Here is a 25,328-nt window from a genome sequence, read left to right on the forward strand (position 1 = left end):
GGGGTCTATGGGACTTGTAATGTTAAAATCATGCAAAATCGCAATTTACAGCGCAATTGCGGTAAATTGCGATTTTGCACGATCGCAATTTTAACATTACAAGTCCCATAGACCCCTGCAGAAAAAAAAAGTGCAGCGAATTTCTCAGTGAAAAAAAAAACTGTAGTGGGTAGTCACCCTTAGACTGCTCACTCTCCTGCTAACTCCCTAACATAGCATCCTCTCATACACATATATGAAACATCATCACCCAGGCGTTAACCCATTCAGTGCTACAGAGGTGCAATACACATCAAATTCTTGCACATAGAAGACTCTGACAATACAATACATAGGCACAAGACAAACACGTTAACTCTGGACCAGTACACCTCCAGAGCTGCAGTCACTATTCTGCTGTTACATCATGTCTTATTCTCCTTTCACCTCCAGAGCTGCTGTCACTATTCTACTGTTACATCATGTCTTATCCTCCAGTCACCTCCAGAGCTGCTGTCGCTATTCTACTGTTACATCATGTCTTATCCTCCAGTCACCTGCAGAGCTGCTGTCACTATTCTACTGTTGCATCATGTCTAATACTCCAGTCACCTCCAGAGCAGCAATCACCATACTCCTGTTACATCCTGTCTTATCCTCCAGTCACCTCCAGAGCTGCAGTCACTGCTCTGCTGTTATATCCTGTCTTATCCTGCAGTCACAATTCTGCTGTTACATCCTGTTTTATCCTCCACTCACTTCCAGAGCTGCAGTCACTATTCTGCTGGTACATCTTGTCTTATTCTTCAGTCACCTCCAAAACTGCAGTCACTGTCCTGCTGTTACACGCCTGTCCACTGAATATTCGGAGGACAAGACATCATCGGCGCTAGTTGTGATTCTGCATTTTTCTCTCTCCTACAGATAATTATGGATCCGGCGCCGCACATCGGATTTTCGGATTACGTGATGAATTTCAGTCCGGGGGGACAAGTCCCACAATTCTCTACTGCTCCTCCGGGTTATGGTCATGTGACACACGGACCTGAAAATGCCTTACTGAATGTTCCCACTCCTCCTGATTATTCTGGCCCCACCTCCCACTGTGGTTTTGGCTCCGCCCCTTTTGACTATCACTCATCACGGACGCACACAGAGGCGGCGCCTCCCTACGGATTCTTCACTAACAACTGGCTGGAGGAGCAGCAATCGTGGTTTCCGCGGCCTCCTTCGCCTTCTCTACACAGTCAGGATACGGACGAGGGCGAACCAGCTCCGCCCGTTACTGGAGGCTTCAGGATCGGATTTGAGAATTTCGAAGATGTTAACGATCCAACTTTTCATCACCATCACATCAACAGCATCAGGGCACCAGTGGGCGTTCCGTCGGGGTGGACGCAGCTCAGGAGCCACACGCTGGGCGCCACCACCTGGCCAGCGTATCATCTGTACACAGACACAAGTGAGACGCGGCGGCGCTCCCTACATGACGCCCTACTGACTCACGCATATGGACCGTGGTCTCATATAACGGTCAGTGAGTTTTGTGGGTCATCTCTGAAGGGCCGCACAGTCGCTGTACTGGGGTGTCTCATGAAAAGTCCTGCTTGCTCTGGGGTTGTCATGGTAACAACAAGAGATTCTTTGCAAGGAATTCCTGTCATGTGACCTCCAGTCCTTCATGACAAAGGAGTTCACATGCTAAAGCCACCATGGCGACCCCAGAGCAAGCAGGAGGAAGGGGGAGGAAGCATCTGTCTCACCAGCATCTACAGACCCCACAGCCTTTGCTGTAAGCTCTGTAATGTGGGGGAGTAGCCAGGGAATACTAGGATCTGCAGAAGGGAGGCTTCTGCTATAGGGGGCGCCTGTCCTCATGGGTGGTGTTTCATAAACCTTGCTCCATCAAGTGCAGGGATCCGCCGGACTCTCCGTCAGGTATGCGGACTGTTAGCACGTCGGCAGTTATGTAACTATGGTCTTCTTTCTATTTTCAGAAAACTGACTGGAAAGTAGACCTGCAGGAGGCGCCATGGAGGCAGGAGCCAGAGGTCGCTGCATTCTGTGATGCCGTCCTGCAGTAAGTGAAATTTGGATCAGTAAATAGCCTCATTATCCGCGGTCACATGACAGTTGCACCCTCTGTCTTTCAGTATAAGGCGGGGATACTGCGCTACGGACTGCTCTTCCAACCCCGGGAGAATATGGAGCCCTGCCGTTCCCTTTCCCGATGACGTCAGGGACTCGGAGGTGGAAATCACCATTTTTAGGGAAGAGCTTCAGCCTGCGCTGTGCATCATCCAAAGAGGTGATGGGCAAGTGGGTGTGCGAAGCACACAGCAAGTATCGGGGGATCAGTGTGCTGTAATAGTGTCATAATACGGCAGGATGTGATGCTCTGCAGCAGTAGGAATTCTGTGAGGTTTCTCAGGGGAGGAGCGCTGTGATCTATGCATGGAGGAGCTTGGTGAGGTTCCTCAGGGGAGAAACTGTGATTTTTTTTTTTGCAGGGGGAGCTCCGTGAGTTTTTCTGCAGGGCAGGAGCTATCTGATCTCTGCAGAGGGGAAGGTCTGTGAGGTTCCTCAGGGAAGGAGCTCTGTGAAGCTTTGCTGGAGTAAGAGCTCTGTTATCTCTGAAGGGGCTCTGTGAAGTTCCGCAGGGGAGGAGCTCTGTGATCTCTGCAGGGTAGGATTTCTGTGAGGTTCCGCAGGGGAAGGAGCTCTGTGAGGTTCCACAGGAGAGAAGCTATTTAATCTCTGTAGGGGAAGGTCTGTGAGGTTCCACAGGGAGTGAGCTTTGTGAGGTTCAGCAGAGAGATGAGCTCTGAGAGGCTCTGCAAAGGGAGGAGCTCTGTGAGATTCTGCAGGGGGAAGAGCACTCTGAGGTTCCACAGGGGAGGAGCTGTGTGTTCTCTGTAGGGTAGAAGCTATTTGATCTCTCCAGGGGAGAGAAGCTCCTCGAGGTTCCACAGGGGAAGAGCTGTGTGATCTCTGCAGGGGAAGAGCTCTGTGAGGTTCCACAGGGGAAGAGTTCTCTGATCTCTGCAGGGGAGGAGCTCTGTGAGGTTCCACAGAAGGAGCTCTCTCATTACTGCAGGGGAGGAGCTCTGTGAGGTTCCACGGTGGAGGAGCTCTCTGATCTCTGCACGGGAGGAGCTCTGTGAGGTTCCACAGAAGGAGGAGCCCTGGTGATCGGTGGACATAACGCTGCACTATTTCTTGTAATCTTCTTTCTGCTTGTTTACAGCTTCCGTCCGTGTGGAGGATTTAGTCGCTGAGGTTTTGCGTCAGATTGTAGAACCCACGCCTCCTGTGCCACCCCTGTACCCATCGGCTCCTCTGTACCCCCGCCTATATGGGTCTCACTCAGCGCCACCGCCACGTCTGTATCCCTCTCTACAGCCGACAGGAAAGGAGGCGGAGCCTATGGCGAGCAGCTGTTACTTCAGCATCTGCGGCCTGGATGAGTATCTACAACTGTAAGTATCCATCATCTGTAACCACGCAGATTTCAGAGATAAAATGGCACGACTGATCCCATGGTGAGTCCTGGATGGAAGAGAACAGCAGGTTTTGTTCATTATTTTGTGCAACAGCGTTTTGTGAAACATAAAATGTAAGGGTGTCGGAGCTGTCGTGTCCGTGGTGACGGCGGAAGCAGCAATGTGACAGTTACGGCTGCAGAGACAATCGTGTCCAGCAGGAGGAGCAGCCGAGCCATGAATCATCAGGACCTGGAATCATCCCGCTGCACTCTGCGGCCGCACTTACCTGGGTGGATGCGAATGTAGTCTGTAAAAAGTGCTCAGTGTTCCCTGCGCGTGTTGTATGTTTCATACGTCCGTATTTGCTGCGTTCTTCACATGTGCAAAAGAAAAAACACAAGAAGGCCGGACTGAAGTCACTACGTAAAAAAACTGATTCAGGGTGCCTTCACACTTGTGTTTTTTTAACGCAAATGCCAGTAGGACTTTCTAATGTGAAAAATGCATCGCACAAAAATCACAAACTACAAACTTGCGATTTTTGTGCGATACCGTTTTAACATTAAAAAGCCCTATTGACATTTGCGTTTTTAAAAAACGCAATCGCAAGTGTGAAGGCACCCTTAACTGCAGATCTACTGCATTTTTTCACGATCCTGAAGACTTTAAAGGGCAATTTCGGTCCATAAATTTCAGTCAGAAACGCCGATTTTTTCTTAATGCGAACAATCGGTCCGCAAACTGAATGGACCAATGAAAATCAGTCGTGTCCTATGTCCGTAAAAAACACCGACCAAACATGGACTGGAAGTACACCAGTGCGAATGGGCCCTTACCCGCATGGAGCACGGCGTGTGAACTAACACAACACCTATCCACTAGCTGCGCATCATGGACGCTGCTGTGTGCTCCCAAAGATGAGCTTAGATACAGCATTCCTGTGGGGATTAGATATAGCGCCTCTTCTGCTCCATATTTCAGCTCTGTCCCGTGTTGCAGGGGTCACAGTCTGCGGAGTCACGCAGCTCTACAGAGACAGCGCAATATTCGCCTCAGACTCCATGTTGGAGAAGACCCCCGCTACTCACTAGCGCGCACGGTGAGTTCTGCCACCTCCTCGTAGACCCTTTAATGTACTCATGATCTCTGCTTGCTGTCAGTGAACAGAGACAGCACTGAGCTCATCCTTCTCACAGCTGAGGGTTTGTTACAGCGTACGGATATAAGTAACGAGAATGGGATGCCATCTTGTCTCTTCCAGACTGAAGACGACCGGATGGAGTTGCGCCTCAGCGACCGCCTGGATCACGCTCCATATTGGCAGGAACTGAAGTGAGAACTGATAATGGCGCTGGTCGGCTCACTGCCGTTTCCCATTACAGCCGCTCAGGTGGCGCGATAGTTATCATGGCTTGTGGCGCCCCTCGCTGGCTGGGCTTAGGGGGCAGGGGAGCCGCTTGCTCACTGTGGATTTTATCTTTCAGAAAACGCATCTTTGGCGCCGTCTCTGACTATGAAGATCAGGTCCGATATTTCCTTAATAATCAGGTAATGTGAAACTCCGCCTCCCGCGGTCAGATCTGTGGGTGTGGCCTATAACGAGACTGCAGGGTAGTGATCCGTGTAATACAGTGTTACGTGTCAGTCCGCAGGCGTCCATCGCGTCCTGGAAGCCGTGAAGGAAATCTGTTACCTCCTCCGCTCTGTGGAGACCCGGGAGATCAGCGGCGCCATCCAGAACCTGAGCAATACGGTGACTATATTGAGGGGGTCATAGACCTGCCAGTCATATGTGGGGGTGCCGTCCGAGAACAGCGAGGGGCTTTAGAAGGGTTTGCAGTTATTTGACGTGGGGTTGACATATAATAGTAGAAATGTGATTTTACGCCCCTTTTGATACCTCCGTGCCCCATCATTAGTGCCTTAGGGGTTCCCCGTGTGTGTAATTGTGGGGGTTCAGTTCAGTGACTGCCATTTTCTCATTTCCCCACAGAATTGGGCACAGCCCCCCCAGATGGTAGGTAAGTATTTCACGGACCCCCTACAGACGGGCACACGGCAATCCTGCAATACAGCATCCAAGTTTCACTGTGCAGGGGGGATGGAAAGTCCTCACACCTCCCATGTTATACATGACGTGTCCCCCTCATTCTGCACTCAGCACCCCATAATGACAAAATGGCAACAAAATCCGAGAAATCTTTGTACATTTTTAAAAATAAAATACTTCTGCAGTGACATAAGTATTCACACCCTGTGATATGACACTTGTGCCTCCCATTCCTCTTGATCCTCCGAGATGTCTGATGATGATTGACTTCAATGGAAGCCGTCCGTGTGGGAACCGCACTAAAATGGTGCATGCTGTGATTTGCTTTCCGCATGCGGAATCCGCAAAACAAATCCGCATGTCAAATTTAAAGTGTGGACACCCATGGTTCCCTATGGGCGGCTTGAACTGCGGATCTTTTACACGGGTGCTCCACGTGGATTCCGCAATTCAAATCCACCTGTTGACATTGGGCCTTCCCAAGAGCCCCAAGGCCCCCATAATTCTTACATGGAAGAAGAACAACAAGGACTCTTCCTAGAGCCGCCGAAAACCCTCCCCCCCCCCCCCCCCCCCGGAACTAAGGGGGAGAAGGGCCTTGGTAAGAGAGTTGACCAAGAACCCAATGGTCACTCTGGCTGAGCGCCAAAGACCCTGTGTGCAGATGGGAGAAACTTCCAGAAGGTCAACCATCCCTGCGGCCTCCACCAATCTGGGCTTTATGGCGGAGGGGCCAGGAAGAAGCCTCCTCAGTAACACATGAAAGCCGCCTGGAGTTACCAAAAATACCCTAACGAACCGTCAGACTATGATAAACATGAAGACCCTAAAGGCTCTCAAACTGCAAGAAACAAGATTCTCTGCTCTGATGACACCAAGATGGAACTTCTTGGTCTCTAAGGGTTCTGCCTGTAGGAATCCAGGCACTGCTCATCACCTGCCTAATACCATCCCTGCAGTGAAGCCTGGTGGTGGAAGCATCATGCTGGGGGAGGGGAGACCAGTCAGGGTTGGTGGAAAGCTGAATGGAGCAAAGTACAGAGATAATGACAACCTGATCCACAGCGCGGAGGACCTCAGCACGGGCAGAAAGGTCACCTTCCAACAAGACAATGGACCTAAGACCCCAGCCAAGACAATGACCATAAGACCCCAGCCAAGACAACACGGAGTGGGGACAACTCTGTGAATGTCTTTGAATGGCCCCGCCATAGCCCTGAACCCAATGGGACATCTCTGGAGAGACCTGACAATGGCTGTCCACAGATGGCCCCCATCCAACCTGACAGAGGGCAGAAAATCCGCCAAACTAGGGGTGCAAACCTTGTGGCATCATCTCCCAAAAAGGCCAGAGGCTGGAATAACTGTCAAAGGGGCTTCAACTAAATACTGAGTACAGGGTGTGAATACTTATGTCACGGCAGAATGGAGGTTTTTGTTTTTAAACTATTTGCTAAGATTCCGCCCGTTTTGTTGTCACTTTGGCATTGAGGGGTGAACAAAGACCCAACATCTACGGTAGGAAAGTGAGGGGGTGTGAGGACTTTTCGGACCCCTGTAGCACCTAAGTAGTAGCGGCATGCAAAGCCTACATTATATTCCCACATAATATAGCGGACAGCAGCATCCACACCACTCCTTACAATTCACTGCCTGCTTGTACATTCCCTGGTGGTCTAGGGCAGTGAAGAGCTTTATAGTGAAGTCCCTAGACATCAGTATATGAGGTGACGGATGGTCCCTGGTGGTCGATGTAGGATGTCAAGGCTGGTACCTGGTGGTTGGTATATAATAGAATGGCTGGTCCGTGGTGGCCGGTGTAGGATGTGATGGCTGGTCCTTGGTCGTCAGTGTATAAGGGAGTTTCTGGTCCGTGGTGGTCTGTATATAATAGAGCAGCCGGTCCATGGTGGTCAGTGTATAACGCAGTGACCATCTGTGGTGGCTGGTGTAGGATGCGACACCTGATCGCTGATGGTCAGTGTATAATGGAGCGGCCGGTCCCTGGTGGTCAGTGTGTGATGGAACGGGCTTTTCGTGGTGGTCAGTGTAGGATGTGAAGGCCGCTCTCTAGTGGTTAGGCCTCATGTCCACGGGGAAAATCAGGCCCGCTACGGATTCTCCATGTAGAATCTGCAGCGGGTCCCTCCTGCCCCGCGGACATGAGCGCTTAAAATAGGAATTTAAAAGAATTAACTCACCCGCAGCGGACCGGGAAGGTCTTCTCTTCCTCACCGCTGGATCTCCTTTTTCGGCCGGCGGATGAACTCGTCATTCCGGCGGCACGTCGGCGGCACATCGTCGGCGTGCCGCGCGCATGCGCCGGGCACATCCGCCGAGCCGAAGCAAGAAAGATCCGGCCGTGAGGAAGAGAAGACCTTCCCGGTCCACTGCGGGTGAGTTAATTCTTTTAAATTCCTATTTTAGGTCTCCCGCGGATCCGGACGGCTTCCATAGGCTGCAATAGAAGCCTGCGGAAGCCGTCCCCGCGGGAGACCCGCACGAAAATGGAGCATGGTCCAGATTTTTTCATGCTCCATTTTTTCAAAATCCCTTTTATTGACCATTCGCGGGTATTTATCTACCCGCGGGTGGTCAATGCATCCCTATGGGATGCGGATTCGCGTGCGGGAGAAGAGTTAAAATCCGCTGCGGATTTCAATTCTTCTTTTGCCCGTGGACATGAGGCCTTAGTGTATGATGGAGCGGCCAGCCCATTTGGTGGTCAGTGTATAATGGAGCAGCCGGCTCGTGGTCGTCGGTGTAAGATGTGATGGACAGTCTCTGGTGGTCAGTATAAGTGTATATCGTTCTCCCTGCAGGTCCGGTACAGTCCGCCCTGGTGGAGCTTTCACGGGGCATCTCAGAGCTCCTAAGCATCTACAGCCGGAGCTTCCACACAGATTTCATGGCTGAGACCAACAGGGCGAACCTCCAGATGGAGCCGAGATCGCCACTCCTCGCCTTCCACCTGTACGCAGTGCACAATCTGCCCGAAAAATGGACGAAAAGGTCAGAAAAAGGTGACCAGTGAGCGGCAGATGTCTTGATGATGTCATGGGTGTGTCTGGTGGCATCATCTGTCGCTCGTGTGTGTCTGGAGTAGATGACATAATGTAACGGGAGAATAATGACTGCAGCTCTGGATCTAACTGAAGGATAAGACAGGATGTAACAGCTGAATAGTGACTGCAGATTTGGAGGTGACTGGAGGATAAGACAGCAGAATAGTGACTACAGCTCTGGAGGTGATTTGAGGAGAAGACATGATGTAACAGCAGAATAGTGACTACAGCTCTGGAGGTGATTGGAGGAGAAGGCATGATGTAACAGCAGAATAGTGACTGCAGCTCTGGAGGTCACTGGAGGATAAGACATGATGTAACAGCAGAATAGTGACTGCAGCTCTGGAGGATAAGACAGCATGTAACAGCAGAATAGTGACTACAGCTCTGGAGGTGATTGAAGGAGAAGACATGATGTAACAGCAGAATAATGACTGCAGCTCTTGAGGTGACTGGAGGATAAGACATGATGCAACAGCAGAATAGTGACTACAGCTCTGGAGGTGACTAGAGGAGAAGACATGAGAAGTGTTCTGTACAGTACAACTTGGGGCCGTCTTCATTCCTGGTTGTTGTGTTGCTTGCAGTGATGGTGTCTTCTACGTTTCGTGCTCACTGATTTATGCTGGGAGGAAGATCTGTCCTGAAGTGAAGTCCAGGAATGCTGCTGCTTCCAAGTCCTTCTTCTTCAGAGCTGTGTGGGATGAGATGTAAGCTCTTAGGATCAGCGTTCCGCTGCCTTGGCTGCTTTGACCCCTAACAGAGGCCATTAAATATTATCTCCATGACTCCGCCACCCCCCACTCACATAAGTGGCCATAATATGGATCTCCACGTAAAGCCGGGTCCAGGCGGGGATCAAAACTGAGTAAACAGGAGTCAGTGGTCAGTAATAAGGGATCAGTGAATAGTAAGTGGTCAATAATGAGCAATTAGTGGTCAGTGATTGGGGATCAGCAGTCAGTAAGAAGTTAGTAAAGGGTCAGGGATAGTGACTCAGTGAATAGTAAAGGGTTAGTAATGAGGGATCAGTGGTTAGTAAAAGGTCAGTGATGGGGGATGAGTGGTTAGTAAAGGGTCAGTGATGGGGATGAGTGGTTAGTATGGGATCAGTGATGGGGGATCAGTGGTTAGTAAAGGGTCAGTAATGGGGATCAGCAGTCAGTAAGGGGTTAGTAAAGGGTCAGGGATAGGGGCTCAGTGATTAGTAAGGGGCTAGTAATGAGGCATCAGTGGTTAGTAAGAGGTCAGTGATTGGGGATCAGTGGTTAGTAAAGGGTCAGTGATGGGGATGAGTGGTTAGTATGGGGCCAGTGATGGGGGATCCGTGGTTAGTAAAGGGTCAGTAATGAGGGATCAGTGGTTAGTAAAGGGTCAGTGATGGGGGATCAGTGGTCAGTAAGGGGTCAGTGATGGGGGATCAGGGGTTAGTATGGGGTCAGTAATGGAGAATCAGTGCTTAGTAAAGGGTCAGTAATGGGGAATCAGTGGTCAGTAAGGGGTCAGTGATGGGGGATCAGGGGTTAGTATGGGGTCAGTAATGGGGAATCAGTGCTTAGTAAAGGGTCAGTAATGAGGGCTCAGTGGTTATTAAGGTGTCACTGATGGGGTATCAATGGTTAGTATGGGGTCAGTGATGAGGGATCAGTGGTCAGTAATCTATGCTCACTATCCCTTCTGCTTAACCCCATGTTGTGCAGGATTCATCTCCAGGTCCCCGTGTCCATGCTGCCCTATGAGTCGATGCTGGTGCTGAGGTTGTGCGCAGTGACCCCCACAACGCCTAATGGCTCCTTCATCGCCTGGTCCTGCCTCCCCCTCTATTCTGACCAGTAAGTTCTTTTGCCCCTCCTATGTGGGGGAGGGGCACACTGACCACCCTGGTCTCATAGATAATGACCTGACACCAGGTTTTGCGCAGTTTCTTGCTGCTGTTGCGGTAGATTGGTCGCGCTCGTCTTTAAATATTATACTAATCAATAAAAATGCCGTGGAAGAGGCGGGGCTAATTTATAAGACTCTAATGTCCTTGTCAGGGCAACAGCCCTCTGTGTGAGCTGCCTCTATTATAACATGTGGAATGTAGGCAACAGGCAGGATGGGAGGGGCATAAACCAGTCACAGAACCACCTCCAGCCACAGAACCACCTCTAGCCACAGAACCGCCTCTAGCCACAGAACCGCCTCTAGCCACAGAACCGCCTCTAGCCACAGAACCGCCTCTAGCCACAGAACCGCCTCTAGCCACAGAACCGCCTCTAGCCACAGAACCGCCCCTCCCATCTACAGAATCACCCTTCCCAGCCAGAGAACCGCCCCTCCCAGCCACACAGCCATCCCTTCCATCCACAGAACCGCCTCCAGCCACAGAACTGCTCTGAATAATACAACCGCCCCTCTCTTCACAGAACCACAATTCCTAGCCAGAAAACCGCCACTCACTGCCACAAAACCGCCACCAGTTATAGATAGGCTGCCTTCACACGAGCATATATACACAGCTATCTACCTGCGTAAATTCACCGGCCATCAGAAAGCATGCATTTATCCAGCTGGCCTGGCATATTTGCGCAGGTAAATAGCTGCATATATACGCTCGTGTGAAGGCAGCCAAAGAACCAACGACAGCCACGCATTCACACAGAGCCTGCCCATACAGTCAGACAGCGCCCCTCCCTGACTAACAGTACATGTGTCCTCTGTGATCTTATTGCTGCGTTTCTTATGATTGTGGTCCAGGGTATAGCCCTTGAATCTCCTCTGTGTACCAGGGGCCACATGACTTGGATGTCGGGAGATACATACATGTATGTTATATGTTACTTCATTTCACATGTAGATGTTGTTACAGGCAGATTGTACGGGGCGCGCTGCTGTTGAACATGGTATCTCATGCTGAGCCGCCGGCGGTCATCACCCCCGCAGCCATAGATACCGCCCTGCCAACCCTGATGACTGTGCAGGTACTACAACACCCAGCATGTCCATCCACCCAACTGCTGCATTTCCAGGGGACGACTCTTACTGACTACCGATGATTAGATCACCGCCTCTTACTGATGCCCAATGATTGGATCACCGCCTCTTACTGACACCCGATGATTAGTTTACCGACTCTTACTGACACCCGATGATTAGATCACCGCCTCTTACTGACACCCGATGATTAGATCACCGCCTCTTACTGACACCCGATGATTAGATCACCGCCTCTTACTGACGCCCAATGATTAGATCACCGCCTCTTACTGACGCCCGATGATTAGATCACCGCCTCTTACTGACACCCGATGATTAGTTTACCGACTCTTACTGACGCCCGATGATTAGATCACCGCCTCTTACTGACAGCCGATGATTAGATCACCGCCTCTTACTGACGCCCGATGATTAGATCACCGCCTCTTACTGACGCCCGATGATTAGATCACCGCCTCTTACTGACGCCCGATGATTAGATCACCGCCTCTTACTGATGTCCGATGATTAGATCACCGCCTCTTACTGACGCCCGATGATTAGATCACCGCCTCTTACTGACGCCCGATGATTAGATCACCGCCTCTTACTGACGCCCGATGATTAGATCACCGCCTCTTACTGACGCCCGATGATTAGATCACCGCCTCTTACTGACGCCCGATGATTAGATCACCGACTCTTACTGACACCCTATGATTAGATCACTCCCTCTTACTGACACCCGATGATTAGATCACCGCCTCTTACTGACACCCAATGATTAGATCACCGCCTCTTACTGACGCCCAATGATTAGATCACCCCCTCTTACTGACGCCCGATGATTAGATCACCGTCTCTTACTGACGCCCAATGATTAGATCACCGCCTCTCACTGACACCCGATGATTAGATCACCCCCTCTTACTGACGCCCCATGATTAGATCACCCCCTCTTACTGACACCCGATGATTAGATCACCGACTCTTACTGACACCCGATGATTAGATCACCGCCTCTTACTGACACCCGATGATTAGATCACCGACTCTTAGGGTGCGGGCAGACAAGCGCATAAACGGCGCGTTTTTGCGACCAAACGTATATACGTGACCATCTGAGGCAATGGTTTCGAATGTATTCGTTCACATGGGCGATTTTACGGCGCGTAAAAACGGCAATTCGAAAAAAAACGGAACATATGCGACCGAAATACGCGCCAACGCATATTCGATCGCTGAAAAGACCGTTTGCAAAGTAGGAACAAACGAAAATACGCTTTCTAGCTCTGGTCGTGATCGGTGAAAAACGATCGCTCGGGCGATTATACGTTGCGCTCGTGCGAACGTAAATACGCCTACGCTCGTCTGCCCGCACCCTTACTGACACCCGATGATTAGATCACCGCCTCTTACTGACACCCGATGATTAGATCACCGACTCTTACTGACACCCGATGATTAGATCACCGCCTCTTACTGACACCCGATGATTAGATCACCGCCTCTTACTGACGCCCGATGATTAGATCACCGCCTCTTACTGACGCCCGATGATTAGATCACCGCCTCTTACTGACACCCGATGATTAGTTTACCGACTCTTACTGACACCCGATGATTAGATCACCGCCTCTTACTGACGCCCGATGATTAGATCACCGCCTCTTACTGACGCCCGATGATTAGATCACCGCCTCTTACTGACGCCCGATGATTAGATCACCGCCTCTTACTGACGTCCGATGATTAGATCACCGCCTCTTACTGACGCCCGATGATTAGATCACCGCCTCTTACTGACGCCCGATGATTAGATCACCGCCTCTTACTGACGCCCGATGATTAGATCACCGCCTCTTACTGACGCCCGATGATTAGATCACCGCCTCTTACTGACGCCCGATGATTAGATCACCGACTCTTACTGACACCCTATGATTAGATCACTCCCTCTTACTGACACCCGATGATTAGATCACCGCCTCTTACTGACACCCAATGATTAGATCACCGCCTCTTACTGACGCCCAATGATTAGATCACCCCCTCTTACTGACGCCCGATGATTAGATCACCGTCTCTTACTGACGCCCAATGATTAGATCACCGCCTCTCACTGACACCCGATGATTAGATCACCCCCTCTTACTGACGCCCCATGATTAGATCACCCCCTCTTACTGACACCCGATGATTAGATCACCGACTCTTACTGACACCCGATGATTAGATCACCGCCTCTTACTGACACCCGATGATTAGATCACCGACTCTTAGGGTGCGGGCAGACAAGCGCATAAACGGCGCGTTTTTGCGACCAAACGTATATACGTGACCATCTGAGGCAATGGTTTCGAATGTATTCGTTCACATGGGCGATTTTACGGCGCGTAAAAACGGCAATTCGAAAAAAAACGGAACATATGCGACCGAAATACGCGCCAACGCATATTCGATCGCTGAAAAGACCGTTTGCAAAGTAGGAACAAACGAAAATACGCTTTCTAGCTCTGGTCGTGATCGGTGAAAAACGATCGCTCGGGCGATTATACGTTGCGCTCGTGCGAACGTAAATACGCCTACGCTCGTCTGCCCGCACCCTTACTGACACCCGATGATTAGATCACCGCCTCTTACTGACACCCGATGATTAGATCACCGCCTCTTACTGACGCCCAATGATTAGATCACCGCCTCTTACTGACGCCCGATGATTAGATCACCACCTCTTACTGACACCCGATGATTAGATCACCGCCTCTTACTGACACCTGATGATTAGATCACCCCCTCTTACTGACAGCCGATGATTAGATCACCGCCTCTTACTGACGCCCGATGATTAGATCACCGCCTCTTACTGACGCCCGATGATTAGATCACCGCCCGATGATTAGATCACCGCCTCTTACTGACGCCCGATGATTAGATCACCGCCTCTTACTGACGCCCGATGATTAGATCACCGACTCTTACTGACACCCTATGATTAGATCACTCCCTCTTACTGACACCCGATGATTAGATCACCGCCTCTTACTGACACCCAATGATTAGATCACCGCCTCTTACTGACGCCCAATGATTAGATCACCCCCTCTTACTGACGCCCGATGATTAGATCACCGTCTCTTACTGACGCCCAATGATTAGATCACCGCCTCTCACTGACACCCGATGATTAGATCACCCCCTCTTACTGACGCCCGATGATTAGATCACCCCCTCTTACTGACACCCGATGATTAGATCACCGACTCTTACTGACACCCGATGATTAGATCACCGCCTCTTACTGACACCCGATGATTAGATCACCGCCTCTTACTAACAACCCGATGATTAGATCACCGACTCTTAGGGTGCGGGCAGACGAGCGCATAAACGGCGCGTTTTTGCGACCAAACGTATATACGTGACCATCTGAGGCAATGGTTTCGAATGTATTCGTTCACATGGGCGATTTTACGGCGCGTAAAAACGGCAATTCGAAAAAAAAACGGAACATATGCGACCGAAATACGCGCCAACGCATATTCGATCGCTGAAAAGACCGTTTGCAAAGTAGGAACAAACGAAAATACGCTTTCTAGCTCTGGTCGTGATCGGTGAAAAACGATCGCTCGGGCGATTATACGTTGCGCTCGTGCGAACGTAAATACGCCTACGCTCGTCTGCCCGCACCCTTACTGACACCCGATGATTAGATCACCGCCTCTTACTGACACCCGATGATTAGATCACCGACTCTTACTGACACCCGATGATTAGATCACCGACTCTTACTGACACCCGATGATTAGATCACCGCCTTACTGACACCCGATGATTAGATCACCGCCTCTTACTGACGCCCGATGATTAGATCACCGCCTCTTACTGACGCCCGATGATTAGATCACCGCCTCTTACTGACACCCGATGATTAGTTTACCGACTCTTACTGACACCCGATGATTAGATCACCGCCTCTTACTGACGCCCGATGATTAGATCACCGCCTCTTACTGACGCCCGATGATTAGATCACCGCCTCTTACTGACGCCCGATGATTAGATCACCGCCTCTTACTGACGTCCGATGATTAGATCACCGCCTCTTACTGACGCCCGATGATTAGATCACCGCCTCTTACTGACGCCCGATGATTAGATCACCGCCTCTTACTGACGCCCGATGATTAGATCACCGCCTCTTACTGACGCCCGATGATTAGATCACCGCCTCTTACTGACGCCCGATGATTAGATCACTGACTCTTACTGACACCCTATGATTAGATCACTCCCTCTTACTGACACCCGATGATTAGATCACCGCCTCTTACTGACACCCAATGATTAGATCACCGCCTCTTACTGACGCCCAATGATTAGATCACCCCCTCTTACTGACGCCCGATGATTAGATCACCGTCTCTTACTGACGCCCAATGATTAGATCACCGCCTCTCACTGACACCCGATGATTAGATCACCCCCTCTTACTGACGCCCCATGATTAGATCACCCCCTCTTACTGACACCCGATGATTAGATCACCGACTCTTACTGACACCCGATGATTAGATCACCGCCTCTTACTGACACCCGATGATTAGATCACCGCCTCTTACTGACACCCGATGATTAGATCACCGACTCTTAGGGTGCGGGCAGACAAGCGCATAAACGGCGCGTTTTTGCGACCAAACGTATATACGTGACCATCTGAGGCAATGGTTTCGAATGTATTCGTTCACATGGGCGATTTTACGGCGCGTAAAAACGGCAATTCGAAAAAAAACGGAACATATGCGACCGAAATACGCGCCAACGCATATTCGATCGCTGAAAAGACCGTTTGCAAAGTAGGAACAAACGAAAATACGCTTTCTAGCTCTGGTCGTGATCGGTGAAAAACGATTGCTCGGGCGATTATACGTTGCGCTCGTGCGAACGTAAATACGCCTACGCTCGTCTGCCCGCACCCTTACTGACACCCGATGATTAGATCACCGCCTCTTACTGACATCCGATGATTAGATCACCGCCTCTTACTGACGCCCAATGATTAGATCACCGCCTCTTACTGACGCCCGATGATTAGATCACCACCTCTTACTGACACCCGATGATTAGATCACCGCCTCTTACTGACACCTGATGATTAGATCACCCCCTCTTACTGACAGCCGATGATTAGATCACCGCCTCTTACTGACGCCCGATGATTAGATCACCGCCTCTTACTGACGCCCGATGATTAGATCACCGCCCGATGATTAGATCACCGTCTCTTACTGACGCCCGATGATTAGATCACTGTCTCTTACTGACGCCCGATGATTAGATCACCGCCCAACGATTAGCTCACTGTCTCTTACTGACGCCCGATGATTAGATCACCATCTCTTAAGGCTAATTTACACTGAAAGATAAACGCTCAAAAATTGCTCAAACGACAGTTTGAGTGACAGTTTTGAGTGATCATCTTTGCAGAACACTAAGTAGCTAATTAGCTACTTAAGAGTTAATGCAGGCGGAGCGGGATACTGCCGCGATAACTCCAAGAACAATGCAGCTGTTTTGTATATGCAAACAGCTGCATTGTTCTTGGAGCTTTCAGCTGGCGTTTCACTGCGAGCTGCCAGCAGGATACCAGCTGAAAGAATACTATTAGCGCCGCCTGCTGAGAAAATCAGCGTGCGGCTCTGATAACAGTCATCGGCAATTTTTAGCTTGCTACAAATCAGCGATGAACGAATAGTGCACAATGGCACCACGTTTAGACTACAAGCTTTTGAGCACATTTTGAGCAATAATAATTGGGTCTAAATGGGCCTTTACTGACGCCCGATGATTAGATCACCGCCTCTTCCTGACGCCCAATGATTTGATCACCGCCTTTTCCTGACGCCCGATGATTAGATCCCCGTCTCTTCCTGACACCCGATGATTAGATCCCTGTCTCTTCCTGACATCTGATGATTAGATCCCGACCTCTTCCTGACGCCCGATGATTAGATCACTGTCTCTTCCTGACGCCCGATGATTAGCTCCCCGTCTCTTCCTGATGCCCAATGATTAGATCCCGGCCTTTTCCTTACGCCCAATGATTAGATCCCCGTCTTTTACTGACGCCTAATGACTAGATCACTGCTCCACTTGACATCCAATGATTAGATCACCGCCATCTCATCTGATTACTTGCAGGTTGATTTTCCAGATTCTCATCACGTGTTTCGGAGGCCAGCCGCCATGAAGACTCCGCATGATACGAGTGCTGAGAATGCAGCGCAGCTGCTGCAGTATTTGGCGCATCGCAGCTCTGTGCTCTTGTAAGCTCCACATCGTATGCCACCTGCCGCCATCTTGTCCATGTCCTGCTGGTAGCCACCGTAGAATGGTCACATGACAGAGCGCTACAAGGATGCCCCGTGGGTGGTCAGTCGGCAGCTCACTCCATTACAGCAGGACTCACCCAGCTCTCTCAGACCCCTGACTGACGATTCTGCCTAGTCATCTCATCCTCCGGTACGCCCCCCGCTCAACTCCGTTCAGGAGTCTTGGAAAGCTGGGTGACGGAAGGAACTGCGAATAACCAGGGAAAGGAGGGTGACAGGTGGACGGTGACTGTGAGCGGAGGGCGAGTGACCAGCAGGCCGGTGACAGACTAGCGGAGGGAGAGTGACCAGCAGACCAGTGACAGACTAGCGGAAAACGAATGACCAGCAGGGCGGTGACAGACTAACGGAGAGCGAGTGTCCAGCAGGCCAGTGGCAGACGAGCGGAGGGCGAGTGGCTAGCAGGTCGGTGACAGATGAGCGGAGGGCAAGTGTTCAGCAGGCCGGTGACAGATGAGCAGAGGGCGAGTGGCCAGCAGGCCAGTGAAAGACTAGCGGAGGGCGAGTGACCAGCAGGCCGGTGACAGACGAGCGAAGGGAGAGTGGCCAGCAGGCTGATGACAGACGAGCAGATGGAGAGTGACCAGCAGGCCAGTGACTGATGAAGCTTCTGCTCCTTCTCCCCGAGGCTCTCGGAGGCGGACAAGCGGCGCCTCTGGTCTTGCCGTCGATGCCCCCACAAGCCCCCCAACATCCTCCCCCTGATCCTTGGCAGCGCTCCTGGCTGGGACCCGCCCTCTGTGTCTGCCATGTACCGCCTTGTAGACGACTGGACCTTCTCTGGCCCCCTGGAGGCGCTGGGCCTGCTGAGTCCTTGGTGAGTCCGGAACCACTGCTCTCCTCAGCTGCTACGGCACCTCTTGACGCCGCGGTCATGTCTGCACGCTGTCCAATCGCTCCCCTCACCATATTTGTGGTTCATTCTGTACGTTTCTTTTCAGCTTCACGGACGGGATGATCCGCGCCACGGCCTGCCGACAGCTGCAGCGGCTGTCAAGTGACGAACTACTGATGTTCCTCCCGCAGCTCGTGCAGGTTAGTCGGCAGCACAACCCCCTTCATCCATTGTCAGTAAATCACTTTCTCCACATCTCTGTTTACAGTCATTGACTGACAGCAGGGCTAAACCAGAGTGCAAACAATGGAGGTTTCTATTCACTGATATGAAGCAGAGATCACTCACCGCCTCACTTTATCCTCACAGGCAGTGAAGTTCGAGTGGAGTCTGAACAGCGTTCTGGTGCAGCTCCTCCTCCAGAGATCTCTGCAGAGCATTCAAGTGGCGCACAGACTGTATTGGTGAGGGGAGGGGCTTACACAGGCTGTACTGCGGAGGGGAGGGGCTTACATAGGCTGTATATTAGGTTAGATGACCCCCGTTATCAAAGAGCCGATATATACTGCACTGATAGGCTGCCTGTATTCTGCTTGTGCAAAAAGCAAGAACATAGCAGCGTTCCCGTTCTAGAATTAGGCTAAGTACATAGATACAGCACCAGAACCAGGCTAAGTACATAGATACAGCACCAGAACCAGGCTAAGTACATAGATACAGCACCAGAACCAGGCTAAGCACATAGATATAGTACCAGAACCAAGCTCATTACATAGATATAGCACCAGAACCAGGCTCAATACATACTGTATATACAGCACCAGAACCAGGCTCAGGGAATAAGTACAGTACCAGCACAGTGAAAGGAATACATATAGGCTTGGTAGATTAATTCAGCACCAGAACGATACGATGTGATAAATAAGCAGTAAAGAGCTGTCCACAAGAACCAATCACATCGCTGCACCAGATATCTACATTGTGCTTCAATCTGATTGGTTGATGAGGCCTCTACTTTCTTTCTTGGCCTCCTGAAGGTGTTTGGGTTTAGATAAACTTGTTGTCTACTGGATTAGATACACTTGGTTTCCGCTGGATTATGTACATCTGGTGTTTGTGAGATTAGATACATTTGGTGTCTGCTGGATTAGATACACCATTTTTGGTCAATCTGCAGAATTTGGCAGGGGGAGTGACAGGTTTTGCTTTTCCCTCTCAGGCTGCTGACTGATGCCGCCGCCGCTGAGCCTCATTACCGTGGTTTGTATCAGCGCCTCCTGGATGCCGTTGAGCGCAGCGTCGGGCGAGCGGTGAGCGACCAGCTGTGCAGACAGAAGCGACTCCTGACGATCCTCGCAGAAGCGGCGGAGAGAGTGAAGAACTCTCCGGATGACAGTAGACAGGCGAGTCCTGAGCAAGGGGCGTCAACTGCAGTGTGACATCACTGAGGTCTGCTGTCCACCATGCTTTACATTACCAGCATCCCCTCCCGCACCCTTTTTCAGCTTCTCCGCAGAACATCTCACTGGATCAGCCGCCATATCCTCGGTCGCCGCTGCTCTCAGAGGGAATTTTTTTTTCTGGGAATTTCCATCCAGTTTCGCGGCATTTGTCAGATCTGCGACGCAAACAACTTGTATCCGATGACGGAGGACAACGCAGATAGAGGATGCGCCCAGGAGAGCTGGGCAGTGTAGCCGGCATTACAGGGTTGTCAGGAATGTGGGAGAGCTGGGTGGGCTCCTTAGCGGTCAGCTGCATTATAAGCAAAGATTAACGAATCCAGAACTGCGATAAATTCATGCCACATAAAATCCGGACACAGGAAATGCAACTCAAACTTCGACAGGCTTAATAATAGCTGTGACTGCAGCTCTGGGTGTGACTGGAGGACAACATAGGCTGTAACAGCAGAATAGTCACTGCAGCTCTAGATGTGACTAGAGGATAAAACGTGATGTAACAGCAGAATAGTGAGTGCAGCTCTGGATGTGACTGGAGGACAAGACAGGGTGTAACAGCAGAATAGTGACTGCAGCTCTGGATCTGATTGGATGAGAAGACCTGATGTAACAGCAGAATAGTGACTACAGCTCTGGATCTGACTGGAGGAGATGGCAAGATGTCACAGCAGAATAGTGACTGCTGCTCTGGATGTGATTGTAGGAGAAGGCATAATGTAACAGCAGAATAGTGAGTGCAGCTCTAGATGTGACTGGAAGATAAGACATGATGTAACTGCAGAATAGTGAGTGCAGCTCTGGATATGACTGGAGGACAACATAGGCTGTAACAGCAGAATAGTGACCACAGCTGTGGATCTGACTGGAGGAGATGGCAAGATGTCACAGCAGAGTAGTGACTGCAGCTCTGGATCTGACTGGAGGAGAAGACCTGATGTAACAGCAGAATAGTGACTGCAGCTCTGGATCTGACTGGAGGAGAAGGCATGATGTAACAGCAGAATAGTGACTGCAGCTTTAGAGGTGACTTGCGAAAAACACATGATGTAACAGCAGAATAGTGAGTGCAGCTCTGGATGTGATTGAAGGATAAGACATGATGTAACAGCAGAATAGTGACTGCAACTCGGGATGTGACTGGAGAGTAAGACATGATGTAACAGCAGAATAGTGGCTGCAGCTCTGGAGGTGACTGGAGGATAAGACATGATGTAACAGCAGAATAGTGACTGCAGCTCTGGAGGTGACTCGAGAATAACACAAGATGTAACAGCAGAATAGTGACTGCAGCTTTAGAGGTGACTCGAGAATAGGACATGATGTAACAGTAGAGTAGTGATAGCATCTCTTGATGTGATTGAAGGAGAAGACATGATGCAACTGCAGAATAGTGACTGCAGCTCTGGGTGTGATCGCAGAATAAAACATGATGTAACAGCAGAATAGTGACTGCAGCTCTGGATGTGACTAGAGGATAAGACATGATGTAACAGCAGAATGGTGACTGCAGCTCTGAATGTGATTGGAGGAGGAGACATAATGTAACAGCAGAATAGTTACTGCAGCTCTAGATGTGACTGGAAGATAAGACATGATGTAACTGCAGAATAGTGAGTGCAGCTCTAGATGTGACTGGAAGATAAGACATGATGTAACTGCAGAATAGTGAGTGCAGCTCTGGATATGACTGGAGGACAACATAGGCTGTAACAGCAGAATAGTGACCACAGCTGTGGATCTGACTGGAGGAGATGGCAAGATGTCACAGCAGAGTAGTGACTGCAGCTCTGGATCTGACTGGAGGAGAAGACCTGATGTAACAGCAGAATAGTGACTGCAGCTCTGGATCTGACTGGAGGAGAAGGCATGATGTAACAGCAGAATAGTGACTGCAGCTTTAGAGGTGACTTGCGAAAAACACATGATGTAACAGCAGAATAGTGAGTGCAGCTCTGGATGTGATTGAAGGATAAGACATGATGTAACAGCAGAATAGTGACTGCAACTCGGGATGTGACTGGAGAGTAAGACATGATGTAACAGCAGAATAGTGGCTGCAGCTCTGGAGGTGACTGGAGGATAAGACATGATGTAACAGCAGAATAGTGACTGCAGCTCTGGAGGTGACTCGAGAATAACACAAGATGTAACAGCAGAATAGTGACTGCAGCTTTAGAGGTGACTCGAGAATAGGACATGATGTAACAGTAGAGTAGTGATAGCATCTCTTGATGTGATTGAAGGAGAAGACATGATGCAACTGCAGAATAGTGACTGCAGCTCTGGGTGTGATCGCAGAATAAAACATGATGTAACAGCAGAATAGTGACTGCAGCTCTGGATGTGACTAGAGGATAAGACATGATGTAACAGCAGAATGGTGACTGCAGCTCTGAATGTGATTGGAGGAGGAGACATAATGTAACAGCAGAATAGTGACGGCAGCTTTAGAGGTGACTTGTGAAAAAGACAAAATGTAACAGCAAAATAGTGACTGCAGCTCTGGATGTGATTGGAGGATAAGACATTATATAACTGCAGAATAGGGACTGCAACTCGGAAGGTGACCGGAGAATAAGACAGGATGTAACAGCAGAATAGTGACTGCAGCTTTGAATGTGATTGGAGGAGGAGACATAATGTAACAGCAGAATAGTTACTGCAGCTCTGGGTGTGATTGGAGGATAAGACTTGATGTAACAGCAGAATAGTGACTGCAGCTCTGGAGGTGACTGGAGAATAAGACACGATGTAACAACAGAATAGAAACTGCAGCTCTGGATGTGATTGGAGGATAAGATATGTTGTAACAGCAGAATAGTGATTGTAGCTCTGGAGGTGACTGGAGCATGATCCATCCTCTGTAGATGACTTCCTGTGTTCCTCAGGGTTTTCTGAAGACCAGGACAATATTGGCGCAGTTCTTGGGATGGATGTTGTTTTTTGATGCTCCTCGCTGCTATCGTTCCAGCGTCCCTCTGTAATATTGTGACAGCTGGCACATGGCGTCTCTCGCTACACATGGAGATGGTAGAGGTGACCTGTATGTCGCACATGGCGTCTCTGACAGGACAAGCGGCGGCTCTTTCCTTCTGTGATGCTTTGTCTCCATCCTGTATTTTATCTGAGGTTCAGTCAGAGATGAAGGTATCTTGCCATCCCCCTGGGCCGCGCCGCTTCTAACAGCGCAGAAGAGCGCCGTCCGTGCCCTGAATATTATCACCTCTGCAGCAGATCTGAAATCCATAATGTAGAAGGTGGAAGACAAGGATCTCACCATAAGCTGGACGACAAACTCAGCTCTACTGCATCAGTACACAGAACTGTACCTTCACACCTCACCACGGCATCGCTCCTGCGCACTAAGGGTTATACTATATTGGCCCCAAGGTACGCTTTGTATTCACTTTACATTCTCTCTTCTCTCCTGCAGGAAGCTCTGAAGATCGAACTGCAGCACATCCAGCAGTTCTTCCAAGAGGTCGGAGATTGTCGGCTCCCCCTGAACCCCGCCATTGTCGTCAAAGGAATCGTCCATGACGTAAGATTTTGCAGGGGAGATGATGGGAGTAATACTACTGTATGTACACAGTGACTCCAGCAGCAGAATAGTGAGTGCAGCTCTGGAGTATAATACAGGCTATAACTCAGGAGCAGTACAGGATAAGTAATGTATGTACACAGTGACTCCACCAGCAGAATAGCGAGCACAGCTCTGGAGTATAATACAGCATGTAACTCAGGATCAGTACAGGATAAGTAATGTATGTACACAGTGACTTCACCAGCAGAATAGCGAGTGCAGCTCTGAAGTATAATACAGGCTGTAACTCAAGATCAGTACAGGATAAGTAATGTATGTACACAATGACCCCACCAGCAGAATAGTGGGCGCAGCTCAGTAGGATAATAGAGGATGTAACTCAGGAGCAGTACAGGATAAGTAATGTATGTACACAGTGACTCCACCAGCAGAATAGTGAGTGCAGCTCTGGAGTGTAATATATGCACAGTACATGAGGACCTTCTTGTAGCGATAAGCAGCTTCCGGCCACCTCTGGAGTCACCAGTAAGACTGGACAAGTTCAGGGTTTCTATGAATCGATTGGCCACCATTTCTTTATGTCTTGCCGTTTTCTTCCCTCTCAGTCCTGCTCGTTCTTTAAATCTAACGCCAAACCTCTGAAAATCTCCTTCGTGAACGTGGATGCTCGGGGGCCGAACATTCATGTTATGTACAAGGTGGGTGACGACGACACTGCTCAGACGAGGCTCATCTCCTAAGTTTGACGTTGAATTCACGGATGACTTTCTGGTCGGCTGTAGGTGGGAGACGACATGCGGCAAGACGCGCTCGTTCTCCAGGTGGTGGAGCTCATGGACAGGATTTGGCTTCATGAGGGATTAGACCTGCGGATGATCACCTATAGATGTGTGTCCACCGGCCAAAAGCGAGGTTAGTGACCGCATGATTAGCGGCATCAACAACCCCTTAGTGACATGAATGCAGACTGCTGATGATTGGTGACAACAAGTGTACAGTGACATCGGATGATAGGTGACCCCAAGTGAATGAGGATCAAAGAACGGTCTGAGTGGTTGATGGGTAATGTCTACTGGTGGATGATGAATTCCAAAGAAGAGTGGAAGCATAAGTGATGCAAAAGTATAAAAATCCTTTATTCCTCCAACATGCGCGACGTTTCGACCTATGCGGTCTTTGTCAAGCTCAGGTGGATTATGGCCAATCATCCCCCGATGATCTCAGATGTTGGAGGTTGTCCCTGGTGACTGATGGTCACTGGTGACATCGGGTGGTAGCTGATGATCTCTGATGTTGGCCAATGTTGGCTGATGATTCCCTGATGTTGAGGGTCTTCCCTGGTGGCTGATGGCTAACGACCTCGGATATTAGCCAATGTTGGGTGTCATCCATGGTGATTCATAATCACTGATGGGTGATGGCTGATGATTCCCCGATGTTGGCTGATGTTGGGCGTCTTCCCTGGTGGGTGATGGCTGACGACCTCGGATGTTGGCCAGTGTTGGGTGTCATCCATGGTGATTGATAGTCATTCGTGGGTGATGGCCGATCTCCGAT

General features: G+C 50.1%; 1 protein-coding gene across 1 annotated transcript in view; it reads left to right on the forward strand.

The window, feature by feature from the left end:
• The first annotated feature begins 466 nt into the window (after nucleotides 1-466).
• Nucleotides 467-25,328, forward strand: part of PIK3C2G (phosphatidylinositol-4-phosphate 3-kinase catalytic subunit type 2 gamma) — a 31,677-nt gene continuing 6,815 nt past the window's right edge. The window contains exons 1-22 of the mRNA XM_066590727.1: nucleotides 467-766; nucleotides 904-1,512; nucleotides 1,977-2,059; nucleotides 2,133-2,287; nucleotides 3,227-3,458; nucleotides 4,464-4,563; nucleotides 4,726-4,796; nucleotides 4,949-5,012; nucleotides 5,110-5,217; nucleotides 5,458-5,485; nucleotides 8,337-8,526; nucleotides 9,167-9,289; nucleotides 10,280-10,411; nucleotides 11,431-11,542; nucleotides 17,739-17,863; nucleotides 18,558-18,746; nucleotides 18,871-18,964; nucleotides 19,134-19,228; nucleotides 19,984-20,167; nucleotides 23,661-23,768; nucleotides 24,377-24,469; nucleotides 24,554-24,683. Coding sequence (XP_066446824.1) covers nucleotides 572-766; nucleotides 904-1,512; nucleotides 1,977-2,059; nucleotides 2,133-2,287; nucleotides 3,227-3,458; nucleotides 4,464-4,563; nucleotides 4,726-4,796; nucleotides 4,949-5,012; nucleotides 5,110-5,217; nucleotides 5,458-5,485; nucleotides 8,337-8,526; nucleotides 9,167-9,289; nucleotides 10,280-10,411; nucleotides 11,431-11,542; nucleotides 17,739-17,863; nucleotides 18,558-18,746; nucleotides 18,871-18,964; nucleotides 19,134-19,228; nucleotides 19,984-20,167; nucleotides 23,661-23,768; nucleotides 24,377-24,469; nucleotides 24,554-24,683 — 3,220 coding nt within the window. The 5' untranslated portion in view covers nucleotides 467-571. The remainder of the gene's footprint in view (nucleotides 767-903; nucleotides 1,513-1,976; nucleotides 2,060-2,132; nucleotides 2,288-3,226; nucleotides 3,459-4,463; nucleotides 4,564-4,725; nucleotides 4,797-4,948; nucleotides 5,013-5,109; nucleotides 5,218-5,457; nucleotides 5,486-8,336; nucleotides 8,527-9,166; nucleotides 9,290-10,279; nucleotides 10,412-11,430; nucleotides 11,543-17,738; nucleotides 17,864-18,557; nucleotides 18,747-18,870; nucleotides 18,965-19,133; nucleotides 19,229-19,983; nucleotides 20,168-23,660; nucleotides 23,769-24,376; nucleotides 24,470-24,553; nucleotides 24,684-25,328) is intronic.

This window comes from Eleutherodactylus coqui, chromosome 2, assembly GCF_035609145.1.
Source record: "Eleutherodactylus coqui strain aEleCoq1 chromosome 2, aEleCoq1.hap1, whole genome shotgun sequence".
Taxonomy (NCBI): Eukaryota; Metazoa; Chordata; class Amphibia; order Anura; family Eleutherodactylidae; genus Eleutherodactylus; species Eleutherodactylus coqui.